The sequence below is a fragment of the Cariama cristata genome, unplaced genomic scaffold, assembly GCF_000690535.1.
Source record: "Cariama cristata isolate BGI_N322 unplaced genomic scaffold, ASM69053v1 scaffold10711, whole genome shotgun sequence".
Taxonomy (NCBI): Eukaryota; Metazoa; Chordata; class Aves; order Cariamiformes; family Cariamidae; genus Cariama; species Cariama cristata.
Genome location: NW_009597538.1, coordinates 3,832 through 23,008, shown reverse-complemented (window position 1 = coordinate 23,008; position 19,177 = coordinate 3,832). Strand labels below are relative to the sequence as shown.

Here is a 19,177-nt window from a genome sequence, read left to right as displayed (position 1 = left end):
TGTACGTTGAGAGAGGAAATAATGTGAAAAGACATCGTTGCAAGTGTTACTGTGTAGGATGTGCATACACAAGAAAAAACCTCAAAGGCCTTTAGAGTAATATCAACTAATCTTATGTTCTGAATTGTGATGTAGAACACAGTTACTTGTCTCTCCTAGGAGCACTATATATATGTTTATAGAAAAAGCCTAAAAATGTATATACTTTATTCAAAGATTTTGCTATTTATAAATCCCTTAACTTCACTATTTACGTGATCGTTTTGCGTGTGTGTGCGTGCACGCATGAGTTCCACTTACTCAGTGGAATAACATTATTTGATTCATTTTTTTATAATATTGTCATACAGAATACTGTTGAAGGTTTTTAAAATAGTCAAAGCTGTACGGTCTTCACCAAACAGAAACTAGTATTTAAAAATAAAGCTGTGCGAAGAAGAAACAGACCCCCAGGCATGTTTCTTTTTCTGAAACTTCAGAAACTTGAGGACACATTGGCTGCGTGTTAGCAGATGAATCCACTGCCATAACTTTGTTGCATCCAGATTTGTGTTTTTCCCACAGTTACTCAAGTGGAGTGCACTCAGAAATTGTTCGTGGCCTGGAATAGTCAGTGTCCTCTCTGTCAGAAAGGATAGCTCAAAACAAGGAGTGATCTTCTTGTCTTTGAAAATCACCCCTGTATGAAATCTTGCTGCAGTTGTAAGAAATGAGACTTGTCCGACTAGTCTAGTAGCTTTTAAAAAAGATGTTAAATTTGCCTGTGCAGTTTCCCTTTATTTGAGGGAAAGGTGAAATTTTTAATTTATTCATTCTTACTTCTTGGCACACCTTATTTTCCACTTAATGCTTTTGATCAGTTTTAGGCTGAAGTGGAAGAATGTTTCTGGAGTTATCTTCCTAAGATTCCTTGTCCACCAGTTTCTCATGATACTGTGCTCTTTTCTTCATCTTCTGGAAGTTGCTGTACCCCTTCTCTGCTCTTACCTTGTCCGCTTTTAACCTATATATGAGATGAACAGAAGGAACAATTGCTGAGGAAAATTACTAGGAGTAGACAAGTCAGGTAGCACTAAATTATCACCAGATTTCCCTCCCTGCAGTTTTTATAATCTTTGTTTAGAAAGCCCTGGAATGGGAGGATTTTGCTCAGACACTGCCGTCTGTCTCCATGTACTCCATACTTCCTGCCAGCTAATTTAACATACTGGTTTATTGTAGTCATACTGAGATGCTAAGAGATTAATATTTAAACTGAGAAAAGTTTTGCAAGTTGGGATTTCCAGATTCAATAGACAAATGTGTATTTTCCCCTTTGTCAGTAACTGGAAGACTCAGTCCTGCTGATTCCCAGAGGTTGAATGAATTAGACTTGGAAGAATTTCCAAGGAAAGTCAGTATTCAGACTTCATTTTTATTTTTTAAAGTGTAAAACAGTTTACTTGTGTGTGTGTGTGTATATATTTTTACTTAAAAAAATAAAATAATATTCTAAAGATAATTTTGCGATTTTTTTTTTTTCCTTTTTTTTGAGTAGATAATTCCTTACCTATTAAAAAAAATCTTCAGTGAGACAACTGTATTTTAAGCTAAAGGACAGTGTTTGTTGGCGTCTGGGACCAATGTTAATTAGAAGCATGTAAGTTAAGGAAAGTACTTTATGGCAATAAATTTAACTCTGATCAAAGGCTGTATGTAGTTTTTCCTTTGTAGAAGTGTGCTCTTGGCAGTGAAGAGGATTTGTATCCATCTCAATATATTGTTAATCCACAGTTGTATCAAACAAAATTTGAGTATTTATTGTATCTGTCCAAACATTATTACATCATGGATTACTCTCATTTCTGTAGCAGATAGAACATTTTGCAACAAATGTATAGATCTAGTTAAGCGGAATATAATATATTTTTATTAGCCTGTAAATAAATATACTGTTCTGCATTGCAGTGATTTTTGCACCTAATTCAGATTGGTATTTAATTTTCTTCTCTTTTTATATATAAAATGCAGACACCTAACCCTGTGTGTGATCCTTTTCTGTTAAGCATGTAGTCCACACCTGGCCAAAAAGCTAATATGAGGAAGACCAAAACTACATAACATGAAGTTTGACACTAATCTGGTCTTGGCCAGCAATGCTTAATAGCAAATTATGTTTTTTAAAAGGTAAGAGTTATAGGACATGTCTCAAATTTCATTGAGATGCATTTTCTGCTGAATGTTTTTCAATAAAAGAAGAAAAGGAAATATTTGCAGTGTCTGACTGTGTAATAATACCATAAATATTCTGAAACCTTTGGCTAAGAAGAGCTATAAAGACCCAGAGTTGTCAAAGGATTGTGTCATTTGGGTAAAATTGTGGAAACTGCCTTTTTTCTGTCGTGTGTTTGTTTGTTTGTTTTCCCTGTGTTAGGAATAATAAGTATCTTTTGAGTTTTCTGCTGAAGTTACAAAACACTTAAGTTATAACTTTTAGTCCTGATGTTAAAGTCTTTTTGTTCAGATCAAGTGTCTGTTTTGTCGTTTAAATTATATTTTTAAATAAATAATCTCTCACCTATACTTGAGTGCTCGTCTTGCCCTGAAGCATCAAGTTCCTCTGGATAAACAGAGAGCTCAAATGAAAGGTAATGGTATGGTAGCTGTGGTAGTAGTATAATTACGGTGGTACTTAAGGATTTATTGAGAATGTGTAAGTAGAGAGCAGACAACTGTGAGGGTAGGAATTGTCTCAATAGACAAGGCTGAGTCATGTTGAATGAGAAGACGTTTAATATACAATTGGTGAGGGCTAGAACTGAAAGTACTTATTTTTTAGCTCTATAAAATTTTTAGAAGGGTTTAGATAATGGCAATTTCAGCAGATGGAAGGAAGAGGGAAAGGAGAGAAAACTTCCACTTATTTGAGCTGTCATAAAACAAGCAGATGATTAGAGGCAGCTATGAATGAAGATGAAAATGGATGAAAGAGGAGGAAAAAAAAATAATTTTCTTTGTCAGCTGGGGTCAAGGAAGATCCTTCAAAATTTCTTTGTGTCTGAGTGCCTGACTGAAGGGCCTCGGAGGCTGCTTCCCCTGACCGTGGTCACTGAATGGTCGTCTGCATTTTTTTCCAGAGATCCACACGTGACAGAAAAGAGGAGAAGCATGTCCTGACTTAAGATATGTCTACAAGTCTATTTTTGCTGGTTAAAACCTCAGCTCAATGACCTGAAAAGAAAATTACTTAAAATATTTCAACCTTGCCTTTTGTCCAGTGTATCTTTTCCAACATCATGTGATTTCCAATTCCTTAGAAGTTTCACAGTCAGAAGGGAACCCAGGAGTTGAGAAATAGCAAACATGCTGACTTTGAAACAAAAATACTCAACTTCTTTGGGTTTTTCTTCTGTCAACAAGGCAGTTGTTGCTTCTTATGCTTCAGAGTAGCCTTGCCTTGCCTGTGTTTGCCTGGTGTACCCCTGCCACGGATGTGCTGCAGGATCTGCTCCCAACGCACACGCCTGCACTGCGCAGGATACAAACGGGGCTTCTAAGCCAAATAGCTGGAAATTGGAGTCGCTTAGGTAAATTCTGCACATGCTTTACAAGTATTTAATTCAATCAGATGTCAAAATTATTTAGTGTCTCTTTGTCAGCCTTCTGCTTAGTGTGCCGAGGGGAAGTGTCAGAGCTGCCCGTGTTTTGGAGGCTCTGCAGGAGGATGCTCTTCCAGTCCCCTGTGAGAGGTATGTTAGAATTGCATTGATCTCTAAAAAAGAATTCAGGAAAACTGGTTAAAATTGTGTTTTTCTTTCTTTGTAACTTTCTACTGGAGATAATGATCGTGTTTCCCTCATTAAGTTTTTGGCACTCTGTATTTCTTCAAATTTCCTTTTTGAAGTGCAAAAGCACTGCTCCTCTGAACTGCAACCTGAGCCATCTCCCCAGCTTCCTCTCCAGCAGTTGCAGGGCCGTCAGCTCTCTGCTGCCTGGTTTTCAGTGGCTGGGTCTCAAACAGGACGTTAGGAAAATGTAAAAACAAGCAAAGTGAAAGTACAGGCATTCATGTTTTGATTGCCCATAGTGTTGGAAGTCAGGGGTGCTTGGGAGACATCTGGTAACTTTTCTGTTAAATTGCAAGTCTTCAAATTGTTAACAAATATAGCTGTAGATCTCTGTAAAATCCTGTCGGTTAAATCTGGGTTTTCTTACTAACTGTCTAAATATTTGCACAAATACTACTTCTGTGAAATGGAATAGGCCAGATTGGCATGAAAATATTTCTTCTAATGACATTTTATTTGCTGTTGTCCAAGTGTTCATGTTTGTTATCAATTTCTTTAGGGGAATGGAAGCATTAATGCTGCTGAACTGGAGTAGTTGTGCATTCGGTCCGCTGGGTTTACACCGCAGGAGACGTCCTTGCCCTGAAGGCTTTTCGTTCTGACAAGAAATGGGGTGTCCCTGTTCACTCTTTGTTGGAGCAACCTGTAGTGAGTTTGCTGCTCTTGACCCTTGCTCGACTAAAGGTAGGGGAAGAAGCCTGCTATGGGTTGCCGATGCTGATCCTCTTACAGGATCGGAATCTTTGGGTTTTGTCCACAAAAGCACCAATTTCTCTTGGTTTAATTTATAATTTACATGGTTATTTATGGTTCTGTGGGAAAGGATTCCCAATGGGTGCTATGACTTAAACCCTGCAATGGGTACGCACCTCAGCTGCAGAGTGTTGGCAGCTTTAGGCTTGGAACTTCAGGAATGGACTTTATATATATCATAAATGGGTATTTCTGTATAGCTGTGAAGTGAGTGTTACTGCACAGTTTACTGTTTATTTGATATTCCTTTTTGTCCAATGTGACAGTTCAGGTGTTCTGCTAATTTACGACAGACGTGGGGTGTCATGAGACAATTCAGGGAGCTAGCAGAAACTTTTCAGATCTGTTGTGCTCCTAAAGGGGTTATTTTAAATCCAGGTCACATATTACAAACTTTGATTTTATTTCAAAATGAAAGTCACGGCACTTCTATCTATTAAGACTGCTACGTCTTAGTAAGTTAATATGGTTGTCTTGAGTGATCTGGTTAAAGAGGCAAGTGTACTTTGGGCTATTTCAGTTTTATGCTATTTTGAACACCAAACTTGTCTAGTATTTAGTAATTGCAATTAGTGAGCAGAATCCTAGTTTTTAGTGCTGAGTATTTGCATTTGTGTTCAGTGACAAAAGGGGGCAGCAGCTTCCTTCAAATCTTCAGCGTTAACGAGACTTGGAGAAACAGAACCTATTGTTTTGTGGGTTGGTTCTTGGGTTGTCTTTTTATTTAAAAAGTAAAAAAACTTTATTCGTTAGAACTATTTCTAGTAACGTGTACCCTTAAGAAACATCCAGTCTAGTTCACATCCTGTAGCAAGTACTTTGCAGGTGACACATCTTATGGTAAAAACTGTCAGTGTAGCATATGTACAAGCACACATAAGCACGCACACAGACACTTAGAATTTCATATAGCTCTGGATTCAGGACTTGTTAAAAAAATACTTAAATATCCCCATCAATTACTTTGTAAAAGAGCAGAGCACTCATTTTTAATCTCACACCCAAGCAGTGAGATTTTTTATCTCTGTTTGTGGGTGGGTGAAGTCCTTCCAAAAGAAGGGACCAAATGCACCCATCAAACATGAAATGAGGTATTGGGTAGGTTTGCAAACGCTCCTGCCTGCACTTTGCCCGTGCTCGTCGATCAAGATACGCAACCAGCCTTGTCACATTCTGGGATCTTTGCTGGAACAGAGGCTACCCATGGTCATGTCAAACTGTGGCGAGAAGAAGTGGAAAAAAGGAGATGATGATTATGTTTTACTCTAGTATAGTTTCAGACAAAACCTTCTTGGTTGGAGGAAAGAGGAAGGTCAGGTCACGTTGACCCACCGTCATCTTTTCTCTACTGCTGTTGGTTTCCAAGGACCACCAAACAATCGTGCTGTCTCCAGACCTTGTCTGATGTCGTTAACCAGGTGATCAGCAAACTCATCAGCGAGATGTTCTGCGGCATGAAATGTTTATGTCCTTGATGCTAGTCTTTGTACAGTGATGCAATCGTACTATAAATGGGTGGGATGGGGTGGAGTATGACTTCATCTGTCAGAAAGTTACCTATACAAATGAAATACTTACCCTAAAGGGGTATCTTTTATGAATGTCATCTACCAGACATCTGTAAGATAGTAGAAAAGTTATTGCAGCATTGTTAGCAAGAGTGTGGCTCGCTTTGTGTTGTGGAGTGTCAAAAAAGACTTGTGCTGCCTTTTATGATGAGACACGGAAAGCGCTTGGATATCTGTGGAAGAGCAGTTGCATGAGCTGTCCGCAACCTTTCCACATCCACGTATGACTCTCGCATTTCCATATAACAGGCATGCTTTATCCAGGTCACCTTACTCAAATTTTATAAAACTGTCTGTCAGAACAGATGGTGTCACTTAAGGATAAAAAGCTTAGCCATAGATGTGAAGAAAAGCTGCCTCTTCTGCTAGCTCGCTTAGTCTTTGTCACCCCGTCTTCTCTCCCTGCATGACAGAGGACTTTTCGCAAGTTTGCAATTGGTGTTTTCAGAGACCTTGACATTTTTAGGTGGGCTTGATTTGGTGCTACAGCTCTGGACAAGTGGCAGCGTATCTGTCTGTCTCAGTTTGCCCATCTGTGAAATGGTTGCCTGGGCCACAGAAATTAAGCTGTGTAAAATAACATTTGTAAAGGCTAAAGTTTCTAGTACACGCTCAAGGCATTAAATCGTTCAGACTAGAGGCGGGGTAGTGGCTAATGTCACTCACTGTCTTTCTGCGGTCTGTTCTCCCCTTCTTTCATGGCAAGCATCACCATCTTCTCTGCTATCTGCCACTCCTCATGGAGGAGGACTTCTGATAAGCTCCCTGTCGTGGGGTCAGGCTTCAGCCGTTGCTGTGTGTTTCTGTATTGTTTGTAGTAAATTGTTCTTGGTGTTTCTTTTAAGCCTAGAATTTTGGCATTACTTTTTTGCCTACCTTCTAGTAGGCAACATATACGTGTTTTTAAAGTCTGTTATTGTCTGTTGTCATCTGGTCTGGCTGAGAGAACGTCACAGGTTTTGAATAGTTTGTTTTGTTGTAAGTTTGCTCACTGTTTTTAGTAGCTCAGACTCATAGGAGGAAATGCTGGGTGTTCAGGGATACTGTTCCTCTTCAGATGAGTGGATAATGCAGACCGTTAAGGGAGCTTTTCCAGCAAGGTGTGTTAAAAATTTTGCGTCTAGTCAAAATTATGGATTCCTGAGGTCAGTTCAGAGTGGTTAATCAGGACAAAAAAGCCTTAGTAAGAGTACTGTGTCGTATATGTTGGCTTATATTTTTTTGCTATGCTGAAAAATGATGTTGTGCTTTAACTTAATCAAGTTGTCTCCTTGCTGAATTTCTCCTTTTAATAGCTGTGACCATATAAAAATAAACGGGATGATAATCTCTTGGATTTTCCGTGGCAGCTCAGTAGCTGTGTTGCGAGTGTCTGAATAAATAATGAATTAACTTAGCCCGGGACAAGAGGTTACTGAATAACCTCTCCATACTGTAGATGGTAGATGTTTTTTTAGGATTTACAGATGCATAATGTGAGGCCAAGCCTAAACAAATACAGTGAACTCTCAATGAAAAAGTCTCCAAATTCTCATGTCCAGACTATACAATGAGATAGCACAGAAAGTCAGATGCTAGGCGTCCTCCTTATCATGGATAACATGAGTTTTCCCCAACTAAGGATGCCTTCCCTCTTGTCTTTATCTAGTTTAGAAATACTTTATCTAGTTTAGAAGTGCTTTATCTGACCCCTTGTCGTGTGTCCTTTATGGATGGTAGCACTGTACCGGGGGGGGGGCTTTAAAAAAAGAAGCCACCAGGAGAAGTTTCTATTTTAAGTTTGAAAGTGATGGTGCGGAAATGACTCCTTCTCTTTAAATAAGCATGTTCCTTGAAACTTATTCCATCTTCAATAATTCATGGGTGTTGCTGCTGCTTCTTCATAACATTGTTAGTCTTGTTAACCCCACACAGCTATGGCAGGGTAATTTCCAGTGTAGGTGTCAACAACACTGATGAGTTTCAAATGAAACAATAAATTCTACTTTCATTTACCGCATGCTGTACTATCACAGCAGAGGTGGGAGGTCAGTGCAAGCTGACATCATAGCTGACATTGGAAAGAAAAGAGCAGTAGAGAATTTTTATTATGGAAAATAATAAGGAAAAAAAGGAATGCAACAACATAACGGTGTTATTCCTTGAGTCCAGACTGATTGCAGCCTAGGGGAGCCCTTAAGACACCCACTCGCTGAGCAAACCTAACCTGGTTTTGGAGAGAGGGTGGACAGAAGAATACTGATGGATTTCCACAGCGTTACTTTTCAGTGGGTGCCCAACGCCGCCGGACTGCTGTGAGACCACCGACTCCTTTCTTAGTCACAAAACTCTGTTCGTTTTTTTGCTTTTTGTTACTTGCCCTCCTGAACTGAATTAGAACGCCCTGGAGAAAAATTACCGGCTTGCCTTCCCTTTGGCAAAAGCCAGGACACAGACAAATAATTGCACTTCGTTTTTATTAACTACCTCAGCCGTGAATCTATATGCACATTTTTGAAGGTGTTGCTGAAGTGCAACACTACTGTTTTAAGGTCAAAGGATGTTAGTGTAACTTAGTGTAAACAGTGTAATTTATTATGGCAGTAGCTCATCCTTGGTGTGGTTTTTAGATCCCTCAGAAATAGCGAGTGAGTCCTCATGTCGGATGATTGCCACCTGTATTATATGAATACAAAATTGGGGCTTACCGGGGCTGTCACAACAGAGCTGCTCCATTAACATTTTTCCTGTTCAACAGCAGGTGTAGGTCAGAGGCACGGGCTCTACCAGTTACTGATACTGGTCACACTTTGCTCTGTGTTGCAGATGCAGGTTAGATCACCTGAGCCCTGAAAGGCCTCCAGTCCCTTCTGCGATTTTCGGTGTGCCCACAAGACCATTTTCCTCCAGTGCAATGGAGAGGAGCCCTGGAGCTGCTCAGCTGCTGGGAGTGTGTCCAGAGAGTCTGGCCATGATGGAGCGGGGCTGGGGAGGGCGCAGCAATCCTTGCCATATGTCTGCGTGGGACAGGAGTCTCCAGCACCGTGGAAAAACAAATCATACGTGGTTTAATGATAGTGATCCACCAAACGGGCAAGCACAGTTAGGGGTCTGCTCCTGTAACGGGACCTACAGCCTGACATTCCTGTCCTATGTGGGGAATATTTCATGCCTGAGACGGGGCTCCACTGAAATCTGCTCACGGAGTGGAGAACTGCCAAATGGCAGTCAGTGGGAAAAATCTGCAGAAAGTCTGGATTAAAAACTCAGTCTTCCCAGGTTTTAGCCACACCAGTAATGCAGACAAGCCATGGGATTCACAACCTGCTTCTAATGGTTGGAGTCCACCCTCATGGGGTTTTTTAAATAATGAAGCAGGGATCCCTCATTTAAAAACACACAAGTGCTAGAGACAGTGCCGTGACTGCTGCCGTGTTACTCAGTGGTTGCAATACTCATCAGATGCAGGGGATGCAGATTTGCCTTGGTGCTTTTCCTGCCCTTGCCCCTCTCCGCAGAGCCTGCTGTAGGCAGTGGGCTCCTGAGCTGGTTGAACCCATCCTGAGGATGGAGAGGGAGGTGAGGCCAAGTGCTTAAGACGGTGAAAGAGAGCAGGTGATGCTATCAGTGAGGGGGTAGGATGCCCGTTGAGCTGGGGAAATCCTAGTTCCAGTCTGCAAGTCAAGGGCTAATTTTAATCTCTTGCCTGTTGGATGTAAAGATTCTGATAGGTACTAAGGTGGGATTTAACTGGTGTTAAAACTCTAGCAACTAAAAGAAATATGGAAATACTCTTTAGGATTACACTTGATAGGGAAAAAAAAAAGCTTTTGTATTAAGCATTGGAAAGGTATTTGACAGGAGAAATAAGAATTCGCTATCTATTTCCCAGTCTAAGGAGGTGAGAGCAAAGAACGTGTATTTTTGCTGTGATGTTTTGGGAGCTTTTGTTGTATTTGGGTTTTGTGGGGTTTTTAGGTTTTTGTTTCTTAAATGTAGTGGTGTTTTGGGAGCTTTTGTTGTTGTTTTTTTGTGGGGTGTTGTATTTGGGTTTTGTGGGGTTTTTAGTTTTTTGTTTCTTAAATGTAGTGGTGTTTGGGGAGCTTTTGTTGTTGTTTTTTGTGGGTTTTTTTGTTTTTGTTTTTTAAATACAAGGCACCAGCTGGAAATGCATTCTAAGCTGTCATTTTTGGTTTTCAGTTGTAGGTAGCGTACATCATCTTTTACACTTACTTACCTCAAGGGCCGCCTTCTCCAGTTCCCTTGATCAGAGACATGTGCAGTCACAGTGCGTGACCTTGTTCTGGGCAAAGTCAAAGGCTTGCCATCAACTGCAGCTGGGACAGGCAGGCCTTGCTGTGACCAGTTAATGTTTAACCTTCTTGTGAACTCTGGCTTGGTTTTACTGTTCCAGCCTTCTGGGAGTGCCTGCTCAGGAAAGAAGTTAGGTACGGAAATGCTACTGGAAGTCTCTGTTGGCCAGAGGGTCAGACTCTGCTTTCGCGCAATCTCTAGAGACGTTGTAGAGAGACCCAGAGCTAACGCAGCCCTTCCAAGCGTATAAATGTCTCAAAATGTGCATACTCTAACCTTCGCTGTGGAAGGAAGGTTTTTAAATCTGTAATCATAGAATCATCATGGTTGGAAGAGACCTCAAAGATCATCAAGTCCAACCGTATACCCAACACCACCATGCCCGCTAAACCCATTAAACCATGTCTTGAAGCGCCACATCTAAACGTTTTTTGAACATCTCTAGGGGTGGTGAGTCCACCATCTCCATGGGCAGCCCATTCCAATGCCTAAAATGTTCGATGAAGCTGCCTGTGTTATATCTGCGGCTGGTTTTAATGGTGAGAACAGGCTGATGTAGACAAGCTGGAGGTTGATGTGAGGAGTCATTCAAAGGATGGGCATGAGGATGAGCACTACCACTGGGAAGGCTCAGGCGGTCCCCTTTCCTTCCTACACCCAGATTTAGTATCTCCAGCACCATCAGGATAGAGAGACTACACAGGTAGGAAGTTCCCTTGCATATCTGCTGCTAGGGTCACCAAAAACTTCCTGTTTCAAGGCCAAGGTGGAGAAGGCCAAGGCTTTTTATGTTAGCAGCAGTCACTCAGGTGTGAACCACAAAGCAGCACGGCAGCGACTGGGAACTGTGAGCAACTGCGGAGCCGATGTGCTGCCTCCGTCCCCATCAGCACTGCGCCGCTGTGACACAGGGAGGATGGAGATGTTTGGGGACTGATTTTTAAGCCATCTTTTTGCAGTTTTGCAGGGGTTTTTTGAGGGAGGTGGGGTGAAGACAAGGTGCCAAATTGAGACCTGACTTTTCATTAGGCTAAACCAGCTGTGTTAAGATGGCTTTGAATAGCAGCAAAAATTGGGCAGGTGCTACCAAGAACCCTTTGACACTCGGAGCATGCTGCAGATGTGCAAAGCACATGGCAGAGGCATGCAAAAAGTTTATTATAATACAAGCAGTGTCATCTGCTGCCTGGTCCATTATCTAGGTGTCTCATTAGGTGGGGAGTAAGCCTGATTACAGAACACTGCTGGTTTGTAAAGTGCCAAGTCAGGCTAATTAGCTGTGTGGGTGGAGTGTTGGTTTCAGGCTCATCAGGAGGGCATCCTCATCCTCTCCTCAATTATATGCATCCAGCAGCGGGGTTGGGTGCAGACGTTTGTTCGTGGGCGCTTCTTCCCTAGAGCTTATGGACAGAAAAGTCAGGCTAAATGGGACACTGAGAGAATGTGGTTTTTTCTTTTTTAGCCTGTCACACCGGGCCTGTGAATTGCAGCAGCACAACTGGCACTTTTGCAGGGCGTAAGGAACGTGTCTTTCTTACCCTGCGGGATATGTGACGGGAGTGGGTGTGCAGTGATGATCAAGTCACCGAGTTAAGCGGCAGGCCTGTGTGACTGATTTACAAATACCAGTGTTCTTTATTTACACAGACATGTAAACAACGGAAGGTAAACAACACCGCCCAGCTCGGTCTAACGAACAGGCTGCTGCTGTTTCACTTCAGGACCTGAGGTGTTTTAGACATTTCACAGAAACTGTATTGACAGCAAACACAGGAAGGCTACGAGGTTACCTCGACTCTTTCTTCTTTGCACGGGCATCGCATGCACGGTGCGGCAGCGTGAGGGAACGGCACCACTTGAGGCCATGAAACGAGTGTATGCAAAGAACCCTCTAAGAGCTTGCCTTAAGGTTGGATGTGGCTGGAGTTAGCAATACTTGTGAGTAATATCAGTGCAACCAGTCTGTACTCTGACAGCGCTTTCCACCCAAGGATCTGAAAGCATTTGTGAACAGACCACGAATCTTTGTTGCATCCTTTGCAAGTTATCCCCAGTTTACAGGCAAGGGAACAGAGGGCCTTCAGATAGCAACTTCCCCAGAGCTCAGGTTTTACTGGTCTTGTCTCCCAACCTTATGCTTTAAACGTAGCACTATTCTTCCTTCCCAGAAGTGTGTCGCTTCTTGGCATTTTAGGACAAGCTTTTGAATTCAAAGTGATGCTCCAAGCACTGCAGGTAGAAGGGCAGCGGAGGGTCCCAGTCACTAGCAGAAGCTGTTTCACTTCAGCAGTGCCTCTGTTGAAAGAGGAGCCGGCTACTCTGCAATACATTGCAGCCATACCCACGCTTTTTCAAGTTCGTCCAAAACCAGAATTAAGGGTAACATTAGCTGCAAAAGACAAACTATTTGAAAACAACTGTACTGAGCTGCTGTCTTGCAAATTTAACTGCCACAGTAAGCCATACACACACTGTGTTTTTCTTAGTCGAAATATTTCAAATAGAAATGTTACACTAAATTTGTAATACAGAAAAATACCTAGTGGAGCAATGAAGAGTTCAGGAAGTTTTGCTGCTTTGTGACAAGGAACAAGTTTCCTTACAGTTTAGCAGCAAAAGCATCAGCTAGGGCTTGAACAGGATTTAATTCTCAGCTGTGAATTCACATTTGATTCCATACACACTTCCTGAAAAAAACCCAGATTGACAGATGTTGGGTTTGTTGGTTTGAGTTTTTGTTGGGTGGTTTGTTGTTTTTTTTTTCTATTGCAGAGTGATCACTGTGGCTTGAACCCAAAACTGGTTTCAGCCTTTCTACCTGTTTCTAACATGAGTAGCAAGATAGACAGGCTCAGCTCATATGCTAGATCAAATTCAAGCATGTAAGAATTGCTGCTAAAAAAGCAGGTGGGAAGGTGGATTTGAGCACAGTATTCAAGTGCTCAGCTGCCTTCTCTTGTGCACGTTATACTTCAAGTAGTTTTCCTTCTTCTGCCCTCCCAGTAAGAACTACAGTGATGCCCTATCTTCAGTTACCAAAGGAAAGGAGATGAATCACCACAACCGTAAGATACACCATTTACAGCTGCCAGTACAACAGCAGGTACAATAAAGACGGAGAAGGAGGCCTGTTTTTCTTAAACAGGCATTTCTGCAATCCTTTCAGTCCGCCAGGTGAAAAGGAAACTTCAGAAATTCTCCTTAAATAAAAGCTATGTACAAATTGCACACATTGCGAACGGAGCACTGAGATCAGTTACAGAAAATAAGATGTACAGTCTTCACTGATAACATCTCTCTTGCTATAAACAGTGATAAACAGCATATGCTTTCTTCAGATGTCAGAACCCAGCAAGACTGAAATATTATGTACACAGGGCTTGTTTGCCTTCTGCCTCCCGCAGCAGAGTCCCTCCAAACTCTGTTTTCGCTTCAGAAAGCTGTGCAGCGACGTTCCCGCGCACCGCGTCTCTCCTGCTCGGCAGATCACAAGAGAGCTGTCATTGCTGTCTGGCTGATTGGTTTTAGGCAGTCTCTGGGCGTTGAGTAACCCTCGCTCCCGAAGGCGTTGGACTGAGGTTTCTGGTAGTCCGTGCCGTAGCTCACGGAGGTCAGAACACCGTTAACTTTGGGTTTGTCGTAGTTTATGACACTCTGGGGTGTCTGATAGTCTCCGTTCCTGGTGTCGGTCTTACATGAACTAGAGAAGCTGCCAGCAGAAAGGGAGTGTTTCTGAGATGAAACGACAGGGACGTTGTAGCCGTTTTCAGAAGGGAAATTATTTTCTCTTGCTATGTGCCGCTCTATGATGGGGGTGGCATATTCGGGCTCTTGGCTGGTCAGGGGCAGAGCGTATTCATGCCGGTTAGCTCTGTGTGGACAGTGATAGTGATTTTCGAACTCTGAACTCCCCCTTCTTCCCTCGTCTTTGGTGTCCATTGGTCGAAAAGTAGATCCTTTCCGTGTTACCGTCCCAGTCCCGATCATGAGAGGCTGCTGATAATCTAAAAGGAAGCATGAACTGCTCAATAAGGCGGTTATTTTATGTATATAATACTTATGTATAGATAGGTATTTTATGTTGAAAATTGACTCGGTTGTTGCATCAAACGCGTGGTTTTCAGGGATGTGAGGAAACCTTTCCCCAACGCAGGTCCTGTGGGCTCTTTCAGCAAGCAAGCATTGCAGAACGTGACAGAAGCTCTTCCACGGAGGAGCTCCAACCCACCACCCCTTTTCATACTCCCTCCCTCCCTTTCCCCACCTACCCACCCAAATAAATTAACATCATTTCTGAGTATACTCAAAAGCCCTAAAAAAAAAAAAAAAAGAGAAGTCAACAAAATATTAGCAACAAACTGGACAAAGGACATCGTGTGAAGATCCACGAACAAGAAGTTTTGCAAAGCAAGTGTTCCGCTTTTGGAATAATTAAAATGCCCGGAGGATTCTTAACGAGCCTGACCAAGCGCCGGCTTTATTTAAAAGGCATCTTGCGGTAGCTGACTGACAAGGAGGATGAAGTAAGGCGGAACGGCAGCCAAGGGAGTCAAGGGAAGTGCAAAACGTGCGAAGGCAGCTCAGCGCTGCTGCGGGCGCGCGAGGGGGGACGAGCCGTGGGAGAAGGGGGACCGGCGCTGCCGGAGGATCTGGACATTCACCCTGGTCAGGGGGATGGCAGGGGTAGAGCTGGGGATGGGCAAGCAGCCCGAGCAGGAGCAAGGAGCGAGATGGAGGAAATGCGGCCTCAAGAAGCGTGTGTTTGCACCTCTAGTCGAGGCAGATGCCAGGCTGCCGTGTAAGGAGATCTGCACTAAAAGGGTTTTCAAAAAAATCCAGTAAAACTATTATGAGAAAATTCAGCGTTCTAACTTTCTCGCTTTGGTGCTAGTGACAATCTCTTACAGATACATACGGTGGCCTGAACAGCTCTAGTATATGACATTGCTAAAGTATCATGTTTTGACGCAGGCGTGAAGAAGTTAGCTCAGTTTCTGTTCTGGCATCGTGGTTCATCTGACATGAGTGTCGAATTCGATCCCATATGTCCTGTGAATCTTTTTGGCAGTTCCTGGCTACATCCCAAACTTCAGTGTGTAGGGTGAAGGTGTTATGATATTTGACTAAGTGAGTGGTGCAGCTCTCCCCGGCGTCGCTGCCGCCATCCCCAGCAATCTCCCTCGCTGGGGATGAAGCATCTCGACTTGCTCCCGGCTGCCTTTGGGAACTGGCAGGCAGCCGGGGATTCGAAAGGAGGGAATTTCATGTAGCATCTTAACCTATATGCAAGTTGCGTGCTCTCTGCAATTAAATTATTAAATGCCACATTTCTGGGCTGCGTTCACATTTTTATTTCATGTTTCTTATTTTTAAGGAGACCGTAGGTAAAATGCTTAGGCTGGGGAGCTGCCTGGCCAGGCTGAGCTTCCCACAAACATGGCAGGAGAGGAGGATGGCGAGAGCAAAGGCTCCGCAGACATGGCCAGGGAGCCAGATAACCATCATTTGTGGGCAACCTTTATTCACTCCCTTTCCTCCATGAAATAAAACTGCTTTATAGGTCTCTGAATATTTACAATGAAAGTTTCTGTAAAGGTTTGAGACCATCTTTGAAAGATATCCAGGACAGCACCATATGGAATTGCAGTAACCTTCCATTTGGTTTTTTAAATGTATTTCTCTGCCAAACGCTTTGGAGAAATTCTAAGGAATTTCCAAGGTCTGGAAGCTGGAAACAGCAAATTAATCTTTCTGGAAGATTGCTGCTCACTGATCCCATGAAATGGCTGTCTCGCTAGCCTTTTCAGACAGACTAAACTAGGCAGGGATAAGATGTGTTAAGAGGATGAATTAAAAAAACTATCCCTTTGGGATGCAAATAGTACTGATGCAGGGATTTACTCTATCCAAACAGTGACCTGGAGCCAAGGTAGCACAGGACAGAAGCACTGTGGTTGGGTTTTTTTTCCCTTCTCTCTCATCTACCTGCTTCCACTTCAGGGGGCTTCATCTCCAAAATAGTTCAGGCACCAGGAGAGCTGCACAGGGATCTGGGCACGATTTCCAGCTGGGCGTGAAATCCCACCACAACCCAACTAAGTAATTTTTCTGTTTGCTCAGCAGCAAAGGGCATTATATTTTGTTCCATTTCCAGAGACACTTGTGTTTAAATCAAAACACAAAAATTAGCCAGGAAGGGCAAACTAACCTATCCTAGGTACATTCTTGCACCTCATCTGTGCCTGAGTGCCTGCCCCAGTTACCTTCAGCTGTAACTGCTTCAGAGTCAGGAAATCTTTCCCAACAACTCCAAGAAAAAATTTCCAAAATGGTGGTCTTTTTCCCGCTAATATATTTAGCTACATCACCATATGTCTGGGATGAAGACAGATAAATCAGGTCCTGGGCCTCAGCTTGCGGGAGAGCTGGAGTTCGTGCCATTGCTCCCCATCCCTCTCCCTGTGACCTGCCCTGCATGCAGAGCAAAACGAATGCGTCGCGGGGGAAGCGATGGTTACCTGCCATGGTGCTGGTGACCAGGTCTAGTTTTTGTGGTGTCTCCTTCTCATTATTATAGCTGATGGTAAATTCAGTTGACTGATGTCTGGTGAAGGGCTGCTTGATTTGTTTCCAACAACCTATGATAAAGAAATAAAAATAGAAGGCTCATTAGCAAGTTAAGTGCTTACAATCAGAAGGCTTATCAGAAAGTTTAATTTTTGGTGTACTCGTTGCTGTCTATATTAAAGTAGTTAAAAAGCAAGACTAAAACGGGCTGTTTGTTAAAAAAAAAAAAAAAAAAAAAGCCCCCTAAATTTGGAGGGTGAAGGGGAAGAAGTGAATCACCAGCTGGGACTTCAAAGTGAAAACAAAACTTTATAGAGAATTTTCTTGGCAAGAAGGGCTCAGACTCTGTAGGTGTCTGCACTGATGCTTTAATGAAGTGTATCAGTAAAATACCAGCTTTAAATCAGTGGCATGTTTTACCGTTGCTTATGTGACAAAAACAATGCTTAAAATTTCTTTTTTTTCAGCAGACTGGTATGGCTGCCATTTCCTTGGTATCTGAGTGCTTGCACTCCTCAATTAATTTGTTCTCACAACACCCTTGTGAGACAGAAAAGAAGAAATCCACCGTGTCAGGCACTTGCCTGGAGCCTGCGACAGGAGAGCTGCGGAGGGGTGGGTTCGGCTTCCAGCTTCCCAGGTCCCAAGCCTGGTTCACAAGGGCTTAGGAGCCTGATTTATGAAGCACACAGGCAACAAACGAACTGACTGGGTAAGAGCCTATCTCCGATTTCTTGGGATTTGTCCTCATTAGCAAAGGAGAGGATTATGATGTGACCTTGAAAACTCATATTAGCAAATATGATGTTAAGTACAAATTAATTTTCTAATGAGGGCGAGCTGCAGTGGGTGAGAGCATTCCTTTCACTGACGTCAGCACCTGGTGAGGGATGAAATTTCGGAGCTGAGCTATTGCAAGGCACTTGCCAAGAGACATGTGAATTGCTTAGTGGTTTCTCTTTTTATGGAAAGCTGAGAATCAGAAGGATATTCCTCTACAGAGTTGGCTGGCCAGGAAAAACAGCTAAACCCCAGCTTCTAAGCTGACGGGAGACCCCACTCTAGAAAGCGTTATTGAGCAAGACAAAGAATATTCTTCACCAGGGTTTTGCAGGCATCTTCTAAAGCAGAGTCCTCAAGTCGATCCCCTATTCAGATTTTACACATGAAGTACCATTCAGCATCGTTAGGCTTTATAAATACAGTCCCAACCAGGGAGGGCAGATGGAAATACTAAAGCCATAAAAAATTATCAGCCCTTGCTCTCTTGGAGAAAGGCAGTCCCCTCTGCTGGGGGGGAAAGAAAAGAAAGCAGCAATTTTCTGCAAAATAGGTATTTTGGAGGAGGGAAGGAAAGGGAGGGCACCTGGGAGCACTCTGACATGCTAATTTATGCACTCTGTACAATAGATCTTTTGCTAATTGCCTTTCTGTCATAGAAACCAAATTATATTGTTTCTCAGGGCACTGCGCTAGGATGACACAAGTGGGACTATCTTTTGCTGTTTCCCTTGTATGAAGAGGTGAATTTGAATGAGGAAACGTGGATGCTATTTCAGAAGCATTTCATACTTAGTTGCATAAACCCCTTCCCGTTGACCCAACGGACAGGACAGGACGAAGAGCATGATTCTCCACTAACCTGATTTCTGAGCACTGGATAATCCGTAAGAAAGACCTTTGGCTTCTCGCCTGTGAGGAAAAGAAAGCATTTATAAACATTTGCACCCATGGCGTTTCGGCTTTGTGCCTTAGCTCCAGCAGAGAGAGCCTTTGTGTTTAGTGGCTGAGGACAACGCTTCACTTTCGAGTTCCTTTGAGGCTCGTGTTTACTTAAACGTAAGGCATGCAAACCAGCCTCGTGACATTTTGTTCTGCCCCATCTATATGCAAGTTGTGAGTGCTGGTGGTCGAATTTCTTGTGTCTGGCACTCATCGACTTGATGTGCCTGTGTCTATGTATGTCACCCCAGGTTATGTTTTGGGTCTGCTCTTCTGAATTCTTTGGCTAGTTAGATGTACAGGGAATCCAGCACAGAGCTGGGTACCGCTGGTGATGAAGCAGCATCACCAGAGCATTGCTTATACTTCCAAATCCCCACCTGGTGACAGAAGCGTCTCCCAGCTCTACATGCGAGCGCAGGTTCGTGCGACTGGACACCCAGCAGG

The 19,177-nt window shown here is 43.0% G+C and overlaps 1 protein-coding gene across 1 annotated transcript in view; it reads right to left on the bottom strand.

Moving 5' to 3' along the window:
* Window positions 1-13,927: 13,927 nt before the first annotated feature.
* The window catches only part of LOC104168358 (discoidin, CUB and LCCL domain-containing protein 1-like), a gene marked incomplete at its 5' end in the record, with an annotated part of 7,770 nt that continues 2,520 nt past the window's right edge, over window positions 13,928-19,177 (bottom strand). The window contains 3 exons of the mRNA XM_009708927.1: window positions 13,928-14,445; window positions 16,960-17,079; window positions 18,651-18,700. Of these exons, the coding sequence (XP_009707229.1) occupies window positions 13,928-14,445; window positions 16,960-17,079; window positions 18,651-18,700 (688 nt within the window). The remainder of the gene's footprint in view (window positions 14,446-16,959; window positions 17,080-18,650; window positions 18,701-19,177) is intronic.